General features: G+C 45.7%; 1 protein-coding gene across 1 annotated transcript in view; it reads right to left on the bottom strand.

Moving 5' to 3' along the window:
* The window catches only part of TMEFF2 (transmembrane protein with EGF like and two follistatin like domains 2), a 236368-nt gene that overhangs the window by 203299 nt on the left and 16573 nt on the right, over nt 1-16496 (bottom strand). Inside the window, exon 3 of the mRNA XM_083712929.1 lies at nt 4004-4133. Coding sequence (XP_083569055.1) covers nt 4004-4133 — 130 coding nt within the window. The remainder of the gene's footprint in view (nt 1-4003; nt 4134-16496) is intronic.

Below are 16496 nucleotides of genomic sequence, written 5' to 3'. Positions count from 1 at the left end.
AGAAGCAAAATTACAGGGAACCAGGCAGAGGGCCTTCTCGGTAGTGGCGCCCGCCCTGTGGAACACCCTCCCATCAGATGTCAAAGAAATAAACAACTATCTGACGTTTAGAAGACATCTGAAGGCAGCCCTGTTTAGGGAAGTTTTTAATGACTGATGTTTTAATGTATTTTTAATCTTTTGTTGGAAGCCGCATAGAGTGGCTGGGGAAACCCAGCCAGATGGGCGGGATATAGATATTATTATTATTATTATTATTATTATTATTATTATTATTATTATCCTGGCAAATTGATACTATAGGATTGGTACAAGGGAAGTGACATGTGTAGCTCTGAGTCAGAGCATCTGCCTTTTCTCAGGTTCAGTCCTTGACATCTGCAGGTCAGGCTGAGAGACGCTGAAACCCTGGACAGCTGCTGCCATTCAGGGCAGATCTACGGTCTTAGCAGCCGGGCGGGGGGCATATTTGTGCGCTGGGGGGGGGGGTTAGACCTTGAGGGTGGTCACACCAGCCCCAGCCCTCACCACCGACTGAGCCGTGGCAGTCTGAGCCATTAGCAAGTTTTGGGATGTGAAACACAAGAGCAGTGAAGTACAACATCCCTAGAGTGGACATAAAAGGAGCTGTTTGGACCAGCCAATCGAAACTTCCTGTTTCTCCTAGGCTGTGGCAGACTTCCTCTGCATGTGACTAGAGTCAGGCGTGAACTCACCTGCCCAGGTAACAAAAGAACAGGACGGGTCAGCCATCTCTCTCTCTCTGACCACAATTCATCGAAGAAGCAATGTCTGCTTAGCCTAAGATGCTTTCTTGGCTTGCAGCCAATAGAGGACAAAGGATCTGTCTCCTTATGGGATAGTTTCCAGGTGTATATTACTTTTCTAACTTAAGTCAACCTTCTGGGATATAACTATGAACAGAATGTGTGAGTAAACTCTTTTTACACTTTTATAGAAGACTGTCTTGTGTCTATCTTTTTATGAGGGACTAAATGAGGAATTGGGACATGGGTGGCACTGTCGGTTAAACCACATAGCCTAGGACTTGCCAATCAGAAGGTCGGCGGTTCGAATCCCCACGATGGAGTGAGTTCCCGTTGCTTGGTCCCTGCTCCTGCCAACCTAGCAGTTTGAAAGCACATGAAAGTGCAAGCAGATAAATAGGTACCGCTCCGGCGGGAGGGTAAATGGTGTTTCTGTGTGCTGCTCTGGTTCGCCAGTAATGCTGGCCACATGACCTGGAAGCTGTATGCCGGCTCCCTCGGCCAGTAAAGCAAGATGAGCGTCGCAACCCCAGAGTTAGCCACGACTGGACCTAATGGTCAGGGGTCCCTTTACCTTTAAGCGGGGAATTACCAAAAGGAAAATGTATTTTAGAGGCTTTAGGGAGCCTGAGCAAACGCACCCGCTGTGCAAATTTAAAAAGGGGAATGTTACTCTGCTAAATTGTAGAACTTGTTAACACAAGTTGGAAAGGATATAATCAAACAATATATCCTCTCCTGTATCCCTGAACATTCCCACACAAGTTAGGCGAAGTAAGGGGAGGGAGAAAGAGGCTTGTTGTGGCCCCACAAGGAGGGCAACGCTGGGGACTGTGGCACCCCGTTCGTGAAGGAGGCAGCAGCCAGAACCTCTTGCCTCTCCTTGGTGGGTGGTAGCAGCAGTGCCGTTGCCCTCACCCTTGCTTTCAGCCAGCCCAGGTGTGGGACATATACAGGCATCCCTTCTCTGGCATTGGCTTGGCTTGCCTCCTCGTGGCTCCAGCTTCAATAAGGGAGCCAGGTTACACCCCCTCATGCCTAATCAAAAATTTGCGCCTGGGGCCACAGCTCCCCTGGGCCTCCACATCCTATACCCCCGGGATAGACAGCCCTGAGCAAGATAGACCAGCTCCCTGTGTTACCAAAGACTCTGGGCAAAAGGCAATCAGTTAATATCTATGCTTGGATGCCTAGTCAATAAAAGCACTTGGTTAAGTAGCCCTGTAATTAAACTTGAAAACTACATTATTACTTGGAGGGATATAGTTCAAAAGGAAATTCCAGCTGCAGTTGCATACATGCTTGCCCGGGAGTAAGTCCCATTGAACTCAACAGCGCTTACTTCTGAGTAGCCATGTATCGGACCGCACTGCTACTCTCTAAAGGAAAGTGCTTGATGCATCTGAACAAAAAGCAGGCAAAGCTACACAGAGGCAGAGATTTGGTTCGCAAAGGCTCCTCAGTGTCACTGGCAGTTAGGAAGGGAAACGGAGAGCTTGCAAAACACAAAATTGGGATTCTAGTTGAATGCTGAGAGTCAGAATCCCAATTTATCTACAGTCAGATCTGGTTAATCTAGATCAGTTTGCAAACCTCCATCATCATTTCGATTTTCTTTTTAAATCTTCATTTTAAATGAAGCCGTGATGCTCTTCAAATTGCAATTGCGGCTTGCAATTAGAAACAAAACAGAAACCCGGTGTGTGTCTAAACAAAAGATGAGCCCGCAAACAATTTCTTTCTTTCTTTTGCACAATTGCTTGCTTTGCAGATAAGTAAGCCTCAGAAATTGGACTCTCTCTCTTTTTTTACCATATTATCGCAAACTGCAAAAGGCAAATGGGGCCTCTCGTGCGACTCTGTCCTGCTTTCTATGATGACAAACAAGATTATCTTCCCTCACACACACATTCCTCTGAGCCAAAAGGTCTCTAGGATAAACCCTCCTATTCATTATTTTGCCGCCTAAGGAAAGTAAGTATTAACTTTTGTAGCGGGCCTTTCTCGCTCTCTGCGGGGCTCTCTGAAACGCCACAAAATTGCAAGAGCCATACAAATCTAACACCATGAGACAAGATGGCTATCACACCGTAGTGAGGGAGCTTCTGCTCATGATGGCATTTCACTCCTATCCTTCCAGCTACTTTAAGAAGGTTATTTGACCACTTAACACCATCTTGCAAGTCCCCCATTCCTTCTCTTATGGTCCCTTTAGGGCAGGGCTTCCCAAACTTGGGTCTCCAGCTATTTTTGGACTACAATTCCCACCATCCCTGATCACTGGTCCTGCTGGCTGGGGATGACATTGGCAGCACTGTAACTTACGTGGATGGTTCCAGGGCAGCTTGCAAGGCTGGGGCTACCAGCAGAGCCAATCTGCATCTGTGCCCCAGTCCCTTCCAGATAAACTGAGGCAACACCATTCAATTGCCAAATATATATTGGATGAGAGCTAACATAGCATGAGTGGGTGTCCACTCACACAACTGGGCTTCTTCCCTCCAACCCATCATGCACACCCCGAAAATCTGCTTTGCAGCAAATCTGCAAGTGGCTAGAGGTCCATTGTTCAAGCAGATTTCCATTGCACAAGCAGGCAGATATAATTGGATGTTTTCTATTGGGTAGTGCAACTCTCGCTCTTCCTCATTGGTCATGTGTCAGAAGTAGTGGCGAAGCTTCATGCTCTGGCACTGGGGGGGGGGGGAGGCAGGGGTGGGGCTGGCATGTGTCCCGGGGTGTGTGGGGTGTCCTGGGGGTGTGTGCCCAGCACGGGGGGGGGCAGCCGTGATGGCAGCCTGAGGGTCATGCGGCTGGGGGTGGTGCGCTCTTCCTCCGCCAGTGGTCAGAAGCAGGTCAGAACACCCTGAAAGCTCATCTTGCAGGCCACACATTCTAGGGTTGTCATATTTTGAAGAGCAAAAAAGAGGACACATTTGCCAACTTCCACTTTTAACATCGCTACGATGACGCTACCCATGAAAAAGAGGACACATCCTGAGAAAAGAGGACATATGGCAACCCTAAAATGAAAACATAGTTTCCAGGTTCTGAAATGGTTTGCTGCAAGGCGGAAACAACAACAAAACCCCAACTGTAGCTGTCATTATATGTTGTGCCAAGCTTTCAATTACTGGAATGAATCAGGCAGCAATGCAAAACAACTGTTCGCGACGACACACAGCCTATTAGTTTTGGCTTAAGATAATATGCCGTACAGAGCCTGCTAGACCTACCAGTGGCACACGATCCTTCTGACGCCACAAGGATTTCACTTTGCTGCTTGCAAGCAGCCTGTCTCAAGTAGCACTCGTTCTGATAGGTGTCGCCGTTGGAGCCGCACACAGGCACAAAGTCACTGTTACACTGATGAGCAGAAAAAGACAGAACGAAACAAGTTTAGGGTTGTGCTATAACCATCATCATCATCATCATCATCACCATCCATTACTTATACCCCACCCATCTGGCTGCGTTTCCCCAGCCACTCTGGGCGGCTATTAAAAATGCAATAAAACACCAAACATTAAAAACTTCCCTAAACAGGGCTGCCTTCAGATCTCTTCTAAAAGTCAGATAGTTGTTTATTTCCTTGACATCTGACGGGAGGGTGTTCCACAGGGAGGGTGCCATTACCGAGAAGGCCCTCAGCCTGGTTCCCTGTAACCTCACTTCTCACAATGAGGGAACTGCCAGAAGGTCCTCAGCGTTTGACCTCAGTGTCAGGGTTGAACAATGGGGGTGGAGGTGCTCCTTCAAGTATACTGGGCCGAGGCTGTTTAAACTGAGCTTTAAAAGTCAGCCTTCCCCTCTGTCCCCGGAGATTGTGGGGCAGGCAACAGGGAGAAGCAATCTTCTCCCTGACGCCCCTTGCTTTAAACAGGTCCGGGGACAGAGGGGAAGGCGCGCGGCACTTCCCCTCTGTCCCCGGACGGTCTCCATAGGAACGCATTGATTGATTTTCAGTGCATTCCTATGGGAAACCATGCTTCGCAAGACGAAAAACTCGCAAGGCACCACTGTATACAAAACGAAGTTCCCAGCAGGCTGTGCTGGACGTAAACAGGCATGTGACACACAACAGTCATGCCTGTTCCTTTTAAGGGGGAACGGAACTATATCCTAACAAGGACCCCCCAAAAATAAAAATGAGGACAAGGTTGGCACTAGGTGAATCTCCTTGGAAAGAGGATTTCATAAATGAGGAGATACTGCAGAGAAGACCTGTTCTGCCATAGCCACAAGAGGTCCCAGAGGGTGGCAACATTTGAACGGGGCCTTCTCTGCATTGGCTCTCCATTTGTGAAATGCTCTCCCCAGAGAAACTCACCTGGTGCCTTCATTACATACTTTTAGGCGGCAATTGAAAACATTTCTCTTCAACAAAGTTATCCGCTGATTAACATTCTATGGCTATTTAAAATGTATTTGTGAAAGGGTTTGTTAGTTTGTTTTATTACGTATTTTGTATTATTTTTCCCCCTGTTGTGAACCATCTTGGAATCTTCAGATGAATAATAAAATCAATAAATCATCATCATAGTTATCAGGTTTTATTAAAACAGACCCAATACAAACTAGAAAAGAGAATAAGGCCTGTCACGATGGTTCCTTATTGCCTGTTTGACCAATTCCAAACTGGGGAGACACACTGAAGAATGGCTAGGCAGGATCTGCTCCACATGCTGCCACAGGAAAATTACCAACATACATAGCATGGAACACACTTAAAAACTCTTCTCTGGTGCTTATATCTCAGTTTAATTAAACTTGACTTAGAACTGTGGTTTAAGATCCTGGTTTACAAATTGGCATTAATATATACTTCTCCACTGTGGCTGTAATGACTAACCGTGTTTTAATTAAACCAGGTTGTAAATACCGAGGAAGAAGGAGGAATGACCACATAATCCCATCTCTTATTTCCAGCTGCTGAACTATAATTTGGCAAGCTGGGAACAATAGCTGTCAACGTTATCCTTGTTTTAAAGGGAAATTCCCTTATTCCAAATAGGATTCCTTGCAAGAAAAGGGAAAAGTTGACAGCTATGCTGGGAATGCAGCACCCAAACAAGGCCATTGAGTAGAACTGAGTGGAAAGAGGGCAGATAAAGGACTTGGGAACACAAATTTCCAGGCTGCAAACTGGCAGCTCTATTGAAAAAGGGCCATGTGACCCCAAATTTTGTTGTTGTTGTTTAGTCGTTTAGTCGTGTCCGACTCTTCGTGACCCCATGGACCAGAGCACGCCAGGCACTCCTGTCTTCCACTGCCTCCCGCAGTTTGGTCAAACTCATGCTAGTAGCTTCAAGAACACTGTCCCACCATCTCGCCCTCTGCCATCCCCTTCGCCTTTACCCTCCATCTCAGGGTCTTTTCCAGGGAGTCTTCTCTTCTCATGAGGTGGCCAAAGTATTGGAGTCTCAGCTTCAGGATCTGTCCTTCCAGTGAGCACTCAGGGCTGATTTCCTTCAGAATGGAGAGGTTTGATCTTCTTGCAGTCCATGGGACTCTCAAGAGTCTCCTCCAGCACCAAAATTCAAAAGCATCAATTCTCTGACAATCAGACTTCTTTATGGTCCAGCTCTCACTTCCATACATCACTACTGGGAAAACCATAGCTTTAACTATACGGACCTTTGTTGGCAAGGTGGTGTCTCTGCTTTTTAAGATGCTGTCTAGGTTTGTCATTGTTTTTCTCCCAAGAAGCAGGCGTCTTTTAATTTTGTGGCTGCTGTCACCATCTGCAGTGATCATGGAGCCCGAGAAAGTAAAATCTCTCACTGACCCCATTTCTTCCCCTTCTATTTGCTTAGGGTGAGCAAACCTGTCAATTTTGGTTTCTCTTGGTTTCTCATTTCTGGAATCTTTAATTCAGCTCTCCAGATTTCCACATCAGTTTGTAAGTGTGTTCTTTTGAATCCTCGGGGAAATTCAACAGCCCTGTAGTGCAAATTACTCCTACTAAACACTTTCTTGTATGCAATTTTGCACAACAGACACATTTTTTATTTTATTTTTTGCAGAGCAGTTTCCCCAAATATAATGCATTTTTCTATGTTAGTTCCACCAATCTACCCTAGTGTATGCATAGCAAAATTCAGAGAAGTGCAAATTTGAAAGGGTGGCTGTGTTAAAGCTCACATACGGTTTCAGAAAGTGGGAACTGGGTAGGTTCAACTTTAAATGTGAACTTCTTCCTCCACCCCAAACCCAAACATACTGTAGGGAAGGATATAGAAATGGCAAGTGATTGCAACAATTGTGTGTGCGATTGGGGACTTCCTAAAAATATGTTACTAGGGTTGCCATACAGTGGTACCTTGGATTAAGAACTAAATTCGTTCCAGAGGTCCTTTCTTAACCTCAAACTGTTCTTAACCTGAGGTACCACTTTAGCTAATGGGGCCTCCCACTGCCACCGCGCGATTTCTGTTCTCATCCTGAGGTAAAGTTCTTAACCCGAGGCACTATTTCTGGGTTAGCAGTGGCTCTAACCTGAAACGTCTGTAAACTGAAGCGTCTGTAATATGAACTGAAAACTTATTCAGCATTTTGGGGAGCGGGGGGAGGGCAAAGCTGTTGAGCTTTTTTAGCAAAATCGTAAAAAAAAATGCCAGTTTTGAACTATTTTTATGGGTAATAGGATTTTCCCGGACATTTGACCAATTTCTTCCAGGACACTACTGCCAACTGCAGCATTCTGGGAAATTCTGGATGTCTGGCAATGCAGCATTGTAACTCAGTGGAGCTGACTTGACCCTGTTTCTTAGCTTCCACACAGAGCCAGATGTATTAAGTCCATTGTTATTCATATCATAGCAAAGCCACGTGGATCTGAACAGAGCACCTGCAGTCAATGATTAATCCACATTGTTTCTGCCCACCTGAAATTCCAGCTAAGCCATAGTTCCACTGTAATCTATCAGTCTTCTCTTCCTCTGTCAGAAGAAAAGGACAGCTTCGCCCCCCACCCACTTCCACCCCTTGTTCACTTTAATAAAAATAATTCCATTTTGTAATGAAAATTAAGCAACCTACAGGGTGCAGTTATCACAAGATAATCACACTCGGCGGCATTAGAGATACTTGGCTGTGCCCCGTACCTGATAATTATGCCAGGGATGTGATTATCTCATGATTACTGTACTCCTGATATGCCTCATTGTTTAATTAGAACAAATGTAATGATCAAGATTATTATTTACAAATGATCACCTCTGCTTAAAAACCAGTAAAAAAAAGTCACACTGCCAATTAGCTCTTCTGTCTTGAAATATCTCACGATATGCTAATGCACATGACACACCAGAAGAAACGGAGATCTATAAAGATGACAAACTTCAAAATATGCCTCAGCTATGGACAGTTGTTTCGTGTTGATTAACATGTTGGGTGAGATACAAAGGTTTATCTTGATCGGACGTTACGCACAGAGATGAGGCCAGGGACATGATGATTACTTGGCCAAACTGAAATGTCACTTTGCCCACCCAAGAGAGGAAACATCTCCCACTTGCCAAAATGTTAATCAGACTCATCAGAGCTTCTTTGACTTTTACAATCACGCCTCCAATATTCTTTTCTCCAAACAGACCGAGCCCTTCCACGAAGACTGAAAGCTGTTTCTGCTGAGCCAGTGGTTTTCAGAAAGAGTCTATGTTGATGTGTCTGCTTAAACACCCCTGATCTAATGTGATGGCCTCCAGCTGTTGTTGGATTCCAATTTCCATCAGCCCAAACCAGGATCCAGGATTATGGGAGTTGTGGATGGCCACAGGTGTCCCATCCTTGCTTTAGAATGACCTTTGTGACCTAGTGGGGTGTAGTAGTTTGAGCCAGAACTGGGAAGACCCAAGTTCAAATCCCTATGTAGATATAAGGCTTTGCTGGGTGCCCTTGGGCCAAACTCTCAGTTTAACCTACTTTACAGAATTGTTGTGAAGATAAAATTAGTAGTGGGGGAGAACACAGTGTGGTATCTATTTATCTACTTGCACTGGCGTGCTTTCAAACTGCTAGGTTGGCAGGAGCTGGGACAGAGCAATGGGAGCTCATCCCGTCGTGGGGATTCGAACCACCAACCTTCTGATCGGCAAGCCCAAGAGGCTCAGTGGTTTAGACCACAGTGCCACCTGTGTCCCACTGGGCCAATCTCTCAGCTTAACCTATTTTACAGAGTTGTTGCGAGGATAAAATTGGGAGCAGGGGAGAACACAGTGCGTAGCCTAGAGTTGCCTCCAGGAAACGAGAGATCTATAAATGTAACAAACCAATATGCTTTAATGCCAACCACTGAAACACTGCAAAGAATGTTATAGAGAAAATGCTCAGTTCATGTGCAGCCATAGTTGGGCATCACTACTGCTGTGTGTGAAATGCCTGGTACATGAGATCTTTCTGGGAGGGTTGGTAGCTCTTACCAAGTTTTCCCATTAAGGAGCCCCTGAGCTGCTTCCAAGAAACCCTCCCCTCCTCCAGGGCTCCAAAAACACTTTGAATAGTCATCTTTCATCCATCCATCCACCCAGAAGATTTAAGGGGGCATGTTGGTTTTCAAATTGCCTGCATGATGAATGCATTGCAAAGCTGAAGTGTATCTAAAAGGAGAGGTGCCAGACTTCATACAAAGCCTGCAGGGTGGCGGGTGGGGGATTCTAACAGAGCTGGAGGGCAAATTGGCAGAATCTGCCAATGCAATTAACGTAGCCTGAAGGGACTTGATGCCTTCAAAAGCAAAGGATCAAAATCTCAGCTGTCCCCTGGATATAAGGAGAAAGCAGCACAGACTATCAAGAACATGTAACTGGGCATATGCAGAAGGCTGCAGGCCAATTGTTGCCTGCGACATGCAACCTAATGCAAGTTCTGCAAGAACATCTAACAAGGCAGGTGGATACCCCAAACACTCTTGTTTGAAATGCAAGGCGGAACAGGGCTTGCAGAGTGTTGTGAGTGCACCCCTCAAAGTAGGGCAGCGTTGGCCGGCTGGGGTCCCCATTGCACACCCAGGAATTGCAAGCCAGAACCTCTGGAGGCCACTAGGTTGGTGAAGCCTGCTCTATGTCTATGAACTTGTCCTTCCCCTGGAGAAGAGCAACACCTACCAGACATGTCCTTATGTGGTAGGATGCAGAATGGGAGCCAGATGTACAGCCAGCAGGGAGACCCAACACGTACCGGTAAGTAGCAAGGGGGCCAGCATCAGCTGTACCAGAAGAATATGTTGGCGTTAGCAGGGGGACACCTTTGCCTTCCTTCATGAAGCATCCACATATTGGGGAGCTTTAAGGGTGGTCCCAAATGCGCTCCATTATTTGCCACCCAATTGGACAGTGTCGGAAATTAGGAAACCTTTTCAGCAATTTTCAGAAGGGCGAAGGAAAACAGGGAGACACTTCCTGGGGAAGGTGCGACAGGTTAAGACAATGCCATTCCCATGGGAATTGTGGGAAATAAAAATGTCAGCTGGTGGCTGTCAAGGCGACGTCTGCCACCATGAAAGTGACCCCCATGGCGAAAAGGCATTTGCCCCCCTTTTTCATCTCCTCCCCCCCCCCCGGAAAACCAAGCTGAAAGGAAGCTTTCTGCTTAGCACTAAAAATGGTGCATAGAGGGGGAATCGTAAATCAATTTTCAGCTTGCACTGGCCTTGTAGATTAGAGCTAAATTATACATCACAATGAGTTCTTTCTCAGTTTTGGGGAAACTATATATTCAGCCAGGAGGAAGAATGTTAATATGTTGGCGCTTCTTTTGTGGGCAACATTCAAACACCAACATATTAACATTCTTCCCCCTGGCTGAATATAGTTTTCCAAAAACTGAGAAAGGGAGACATCAGTGCCACTTGGAGTTTGTATTCCAGACACCAACGTGTCATGGGACAGAAGTTGATCAGATCTCTGACATTTTGTAGCCTTGGGAAATATCACCCTTCTGTTTGAGGACTAAAAGTTTATGCTGAGTTTTGGCAGGCCAGTGTTGTGATGCAGCTAGCATGACTTTTTAAAAAAGTCATTGCATTTCTAGAAAGTGAGGCAATCCTATCTGTGTTTCATTCTCCATTCAGACACATCCCAGCCTTCTTCTTCTTCTTCTTCTTCTTCTTCTTCTTCTTCTTCTTCTTCTTCTTCTTCTTCTTCCTTTCCACATTCCTGAAGGTGAAATGTTTGTTGCTCTAAAAGGCCTAATAATATGTTGGTACACAAACACACACATGCAGTTATTAGTTCTGTAAATCTGGTTGCATCATTGTAACAAGGAATCCACGTGGGCACAGACGGTTTGGATTCACATAGATTACAAACTTTATTGGCCCATCAATAGTGGCAGGTAAGCTCTCCCACACCGCAGCGTAAATTGAATTGGCTTGGAAACAAGCTGTGCTCTTTTACTCCAAAATCAGAAATAGCTTGGCTTGTTTTCTAAGTCCCTAACTCCAGTTCCCCCCACCTTGGAAGCTAGTGGGCTTTCTGTGGGCATCTGGTTGGCCACTGTGAAAAGAAAATGCTGGGCTTTTAAGTTCTTTATGTAATAATAATAATAATAATAATAATAATAATAATAATAATAATATATTTATTCCCCAACCACTTTGGGTGGCTTCCAACAGGATATTAAAAACACAATAAAAGATCAAACATTTAAAAACTTCTCTAAAGAGGGCTGCCTTCAGATGTCTTCTAAAAGTCTGGTAGTTGTTATTCTCTTTGACATCTGGTGGGAGGGCATTTCACGGGGCGGGTGCCACTACCAAGAAGGCCCTCTGCCTGGTTCCCTGTAACTTGGCTTCTCACAGCGAGGGAACCACCAGAAGGCCCTCGGCACTGGACCTCAGTGTCTGGGCAGAACGTTGAGGGTGGAGACACTCCTTCAGGTATACAGGACCGAGGCCATTTAGGGCTTTAAAGGTCAGCACCAACACTTTGAATTGTGCTCGGAAACGTACTGGGAGCCACCCCAACCCTCTCACTAACCTCCTGCCAATACCCTTCCTGCCCGCCCCAATACTCCAACCCTCCAAGCCCACTTCCCTGTTAATAATACCTATCTGATGACATGGCAAGAGCAACAATCCCCCTTTGATAAGGTGGAACTCCCAAGAGTTGCTGGGGCCATTATTCCTGTAATCAGCCCGCCAGAAAGGCAAAGGAGCCAGAGATGCAACCTCCCTCCATCCCTCCTCACTGCTTCTGCCCCCCTGCATTTATAGAAATGCAGAAAGGGTGTGTGCAGACCCTCCAAGTGTCCCTATTTTTCAGGGACATAAGCTGTTCCGGTTTCTGATTTGATCCTGGAATGCCCCACTTTTCCTTAGGATGTCCCTATTTTCACTGGAGAAACATTGGAGGGTATGGAGTTATACAACCCCTGAGCCAAGGTGATAAATAACTATACAACTTTTAGAACATGGGTAGGCAAACTAAGGCCCGGGGGCCGAAACTGGCCCACGGACGGTCCGGGAATCAGCGTGTTTTTACATGAGTAGAATGTGTTCTTTTATTGAAAATGCATCTCTGGGTTATTTGTGGGGCATTGGAATTCGTTCATTCCCCCCTCCAAAAAAAATATAGTCTGGCCCCCCACAAGGTCTGAGGGACAGTGGACTGGCCCCCTGCTGAAAAAGTTTGCTGACCCCTGCTATAGAAGACATCTGAAGGCAGCCCTGCACTGGGAAGTTTTTTAATGTTTAATGTTTTTATATATGTTGGAAGCCACCCAGAGTGGCGGAATATAAATAATATTTTTTTTTAATGGAATATAGGTAAAGGGACCCCTGACCATTAGGTCCAGTCATGGCTGACTCTGGGGTTGCGACGCTCATCTCGCTTTATTGGCCCAATGAGCCGGCATACAGATTCCGGGTCATGTGGCCAGCATGACTAAGTCGCTTCTGGCGAACCACAGCAGTACATGGAAATGCCGTTTACCTTCCTGCCGGAGCGGTACCTATTTATCTACTTGCACTTTGATGTGCTTTTGAACTGCTAGGTTGGCAGGAGCAGGGACCGAACAACGGGAGCTCACCCCGCTGCGGGGATTCAAACCGCCGACCTTCTGACTGGCAAGTCCTAGGCTCTGTGGTTTAACCCACAGCGCCACCCGCGTCCCTTTTAATGGAATAGGATATCCCTATTTTCATCAGAGAAATGTTGGTGGGTATGTGGGTGATGGATTTAAGCTAACTGGGAAGGGGACTGGGGAACGAGTTGGGAAAACAGAATTACTCTCCAGCTTGGAATTCAACCAGCAATATTTTTATTTCTGGAGGGACTGCTCATCATGCTTGATGAATTTTGCAAGGAACTGGAGCCTGAGTTCTCCAAGCTTTATGGTAACTGCCCCATTGTACAGTGCAACATTTGTATGCTCCAAGCCGCCGTGCAGAAGAAACTTCACACGTTAATCTGTCTCATGACAGCTCCCATTCTTCTTTGCAGTCACATGCATCACATATGACATAGACTCACTCGGAAAGCCCAGGGCTTCTTGGATCATCATATAGCACAAGGTTCATATACTCCAGTGATACTTAATATGGGAATATCACATGTGCCAGAACTATGCCGCTTTTGCAGTTCCTTTTAGACATTGTGTATCGCAAATGAGCAAGGAAGCCAATGCAAACGACTGACTCAAGAGGAAATATTTCACTTAAGCCATGATACAAGAGACTTGAGCAATGCTACTGAAGGCCAAACCAGATGCATACAGTTTGGATGTAAAGTGGGGGGTAGGGTTTTGGTTTTTTTGGCAACTAAATGAATTGTGTAGAACCTGCCCCTCATTCCTGCCACACTTCCCCATACTCCTCTGTTTACTTATTTGTTGATCTCATCCTGGCTCAGAAACCAAAGACAAGTCAGCTGGAGGGTGAGGAGGAAAGGAAGCCTTCAAACAGAGAAATGAAGAGAGAGAAAAGGGGAAAAGGGGATGCTTTTGATCTTACCTGAGAGTGCTTCATGTCAGGATAAATGTAGACCCAACTGGCATGTTTTGTCAGAGAAAAGCCATTGTTGACATTTGTTAAAGATTGGAAACCTCCCATAGACTTTTTGTGTGAAAAAGAAATCATGATATCTGGATTGGAGATAATGTTTGTTTAAAGAAAGTGGCTTTGTTGGGTGTTATATTGGATTGGGGGACGTGGGTGGTGCTGTGGGTTAAACCACAGAGCCTAGGACTTGCCGATCAGAAGGTTGGCGATTCGAATCCCCACGACGGGGTGAGCTCCTGTTGCTCGGTCCCAGCTCCTGCCAACCTAGCAGTTTGAAAGCACATCAAACTGCAAGTAGATAAATAGGTACCACTCTGGTGGGAAGGTAAACGGCGTTTCCGTGTGCTGCTCTGGTTCGCCAGGAGCAGCTTAGTCATGCTGGCCACACGACCCAGAAGCTGTACGCCGGCTCCCTCGGCCAATAAAGCGAGATGAGTGCCTCAACCCCAGAGTCGGCCATGACTGGACCTAATGGTCAGGGGTCCCTTTACCTTTCTATTGGATTGGATGAAGTGTGTGTGTGTGTGTGTGTGTGTGTGTGTGTGTGTGTGTGTGTAGACAGATGAAGAATCAGAAGTTCTTTACTTACTGAAAATTATTTTTCTGCTTTTCTATTTTAACCTCTTTTTCTACTCTTCTTTATCCTTTTACTTTCTCTACAGTCGTACTTTGGAAGCCAAACAGCTTAGTTCCTGAATGTTTTGACTCCCAAAACAAACCCGAAAGTGAGTGTTTGGTTTGAGAACTATTTCTGGAAGCTGAATGTCCGACGGGGCTTCCATGGCATCCTATTGGCTGCAGGAGCTTCCTGCAGCCAATCAGAAGCCACACTTTGGTTTTTGAACGTTTTGGAAGTTGAATGGGCTTCCGGAACTGATTCTGTTCGACTTCCATGTGTTTCTCTCCCGCCCCCCCCCCCTTTGTGTTTTTATTGTATTTAGATAAAAGTCTTGGTTTTTTAAAAAAAGGTTTTTATTTTAAAGTTTTGTATTTTTCTCTATAAAACTTAATAAAATTTATTTTTAAAAGTAGACCGTCCCACCCAAGTATAGTCAAACTAGTGAGCATCTGATTAGCAAACCACTATGGTGGAGATGGAAAAGGGACACGGGTGGCACAGAGCCTAGGACTTGCCAATCAGAAGGTCGTGGTTCGAATCCCCGCAACAGGGTGAGCTCCAGTTGCTCAGTCCCTGCTCCTGCCAACCTAGCAGTTCGAAAGCACACTAGTGCAAGTAGATAAATAGGTACCACTGTGGTGGGAAGGTAAATGGTGTTTCCGTGCGCTGCTCTGGTTTGCCAGAAGTGACTTAGTCATGCTGGCCACATGACCTGGAAGCTGTACAGTAGACTAATTTGTACACACAGCTGTATGCTGCCTCTGTCCTCCATCATGGCAAGGAAAACATTATCAAGGAATAACTGCGGAGAAGGCTACCACAAAAGCCCAATGAGGGGTGTGGCCTAAGAAGAGGAAGTGTGGCAAGGGTGGGATGTGGTCTGGAGAGAGTTCTGGTGGCCAAACAGAGAGACCTGGGGCACTGTATTTGGCCCTTAGGTCTGTTCTATGATTTGGCCATCATAAAAACAGCCCCCAAAGGAAGTAGGGGGTGATAAGCCCAGATAGGGCCTTTTCAGTGGTGGGCCCCACTACTGGAATTCTGTTGTTTATTTTAAATGTATCTATATTATTTGTTGCCTGTTTTCAAAGGAAAACTCAAAGCATCTCACAGCCATCAAGTATCAGACAAAATAGAAATACAAACCACAAAACACATTAAGCCACCATTGCAATAAAATGGCAATTAACCCAGGAAATGGAGTCTAGCAAACAGCAAAAACTGAACTCCATAAAGCCAAAAACAACATGAGGAGAGACAACAACAGCATTAACAGAATTACTCTGCTGAAAAGCTTCTTAAATAAGCTGGTTTTAAGCAGGTACCTATTGCATGGGGGATCAGTAGATCACAGTGGATCCAACTTGCAAGTTGCTGTGGGCCCAGTGAAAAGACTGTGAGCAATGATGGGTGGTCAGAGAGAGAAGAGGGAGAAGACTAGGAGGAGGAGATATTGGAAGCTGAAGAGGTAACAGGGCTTAGTGAGCAGGAAGAGGCTGTTGCAGAGAGAAGTCCAAAATCAGAAACAGAAGAGGAGGGAGGCCAAGAGGCAGATATGAGTCAGGCTTTTGAAGAAGCAAGGGTGTCTCCTCCTGCTGCTGCGACCAGCTCCCCTCCTCCCAGTCTACTATGACCAAGAGAGGGCTGAAGTGAGAGGAGCAAAGGTAGGCACGCCAACATAGTCCCAGATTGCTTGGGAAAAACCCAGGAGAGGACGAGACTTAGGCAGCAGTGGGAAGACGAGGACCTTGAACTCATACAACTGCCTCATAGGGCCAAAGCCTACTGAAGAGTTGATGTGCTCATTAGGCCTGACACTCCTGAGCAGATTTTGTTTCTTCTAATAAAGAGTTAACTTCGCTGACAACCTGTAAGCTAGCAAAAATGTAACCTGTGTTGGAAATGTAAAGAAGTAGAAGGAACTATGTATCATATGTGGTGGAATTGCAAAAGGATAAAGGAATTTTGGGAAATGATCTACAATGAGCTAAAAAAAATGTTTAAATTAACCTTTGCCAAAAAAACCAGAAGCCTTTATCCTGTCCTGGGGATTATAGGTGTAGAGATACCAAAAGATTTATTTATGTATGCAACCACGGCTGCAAGAATG

Source organism: Podarcis gaigeae (genome assembly GCF_964106915.1).
Source record: "Podarcis gaigeae genome assembly, chromosome: 1".
Lineage (NCBI taxonomy): Eukaryota > Metazoa > Chordata > Lepidosauria > Squamata > Lacertidae > Podarcis > Podarcis gaigeae.
Note: the sequence above shows the minus strand (reverse complement) of the source record. Positions and strands in the feature narration are given on the sequence as shown.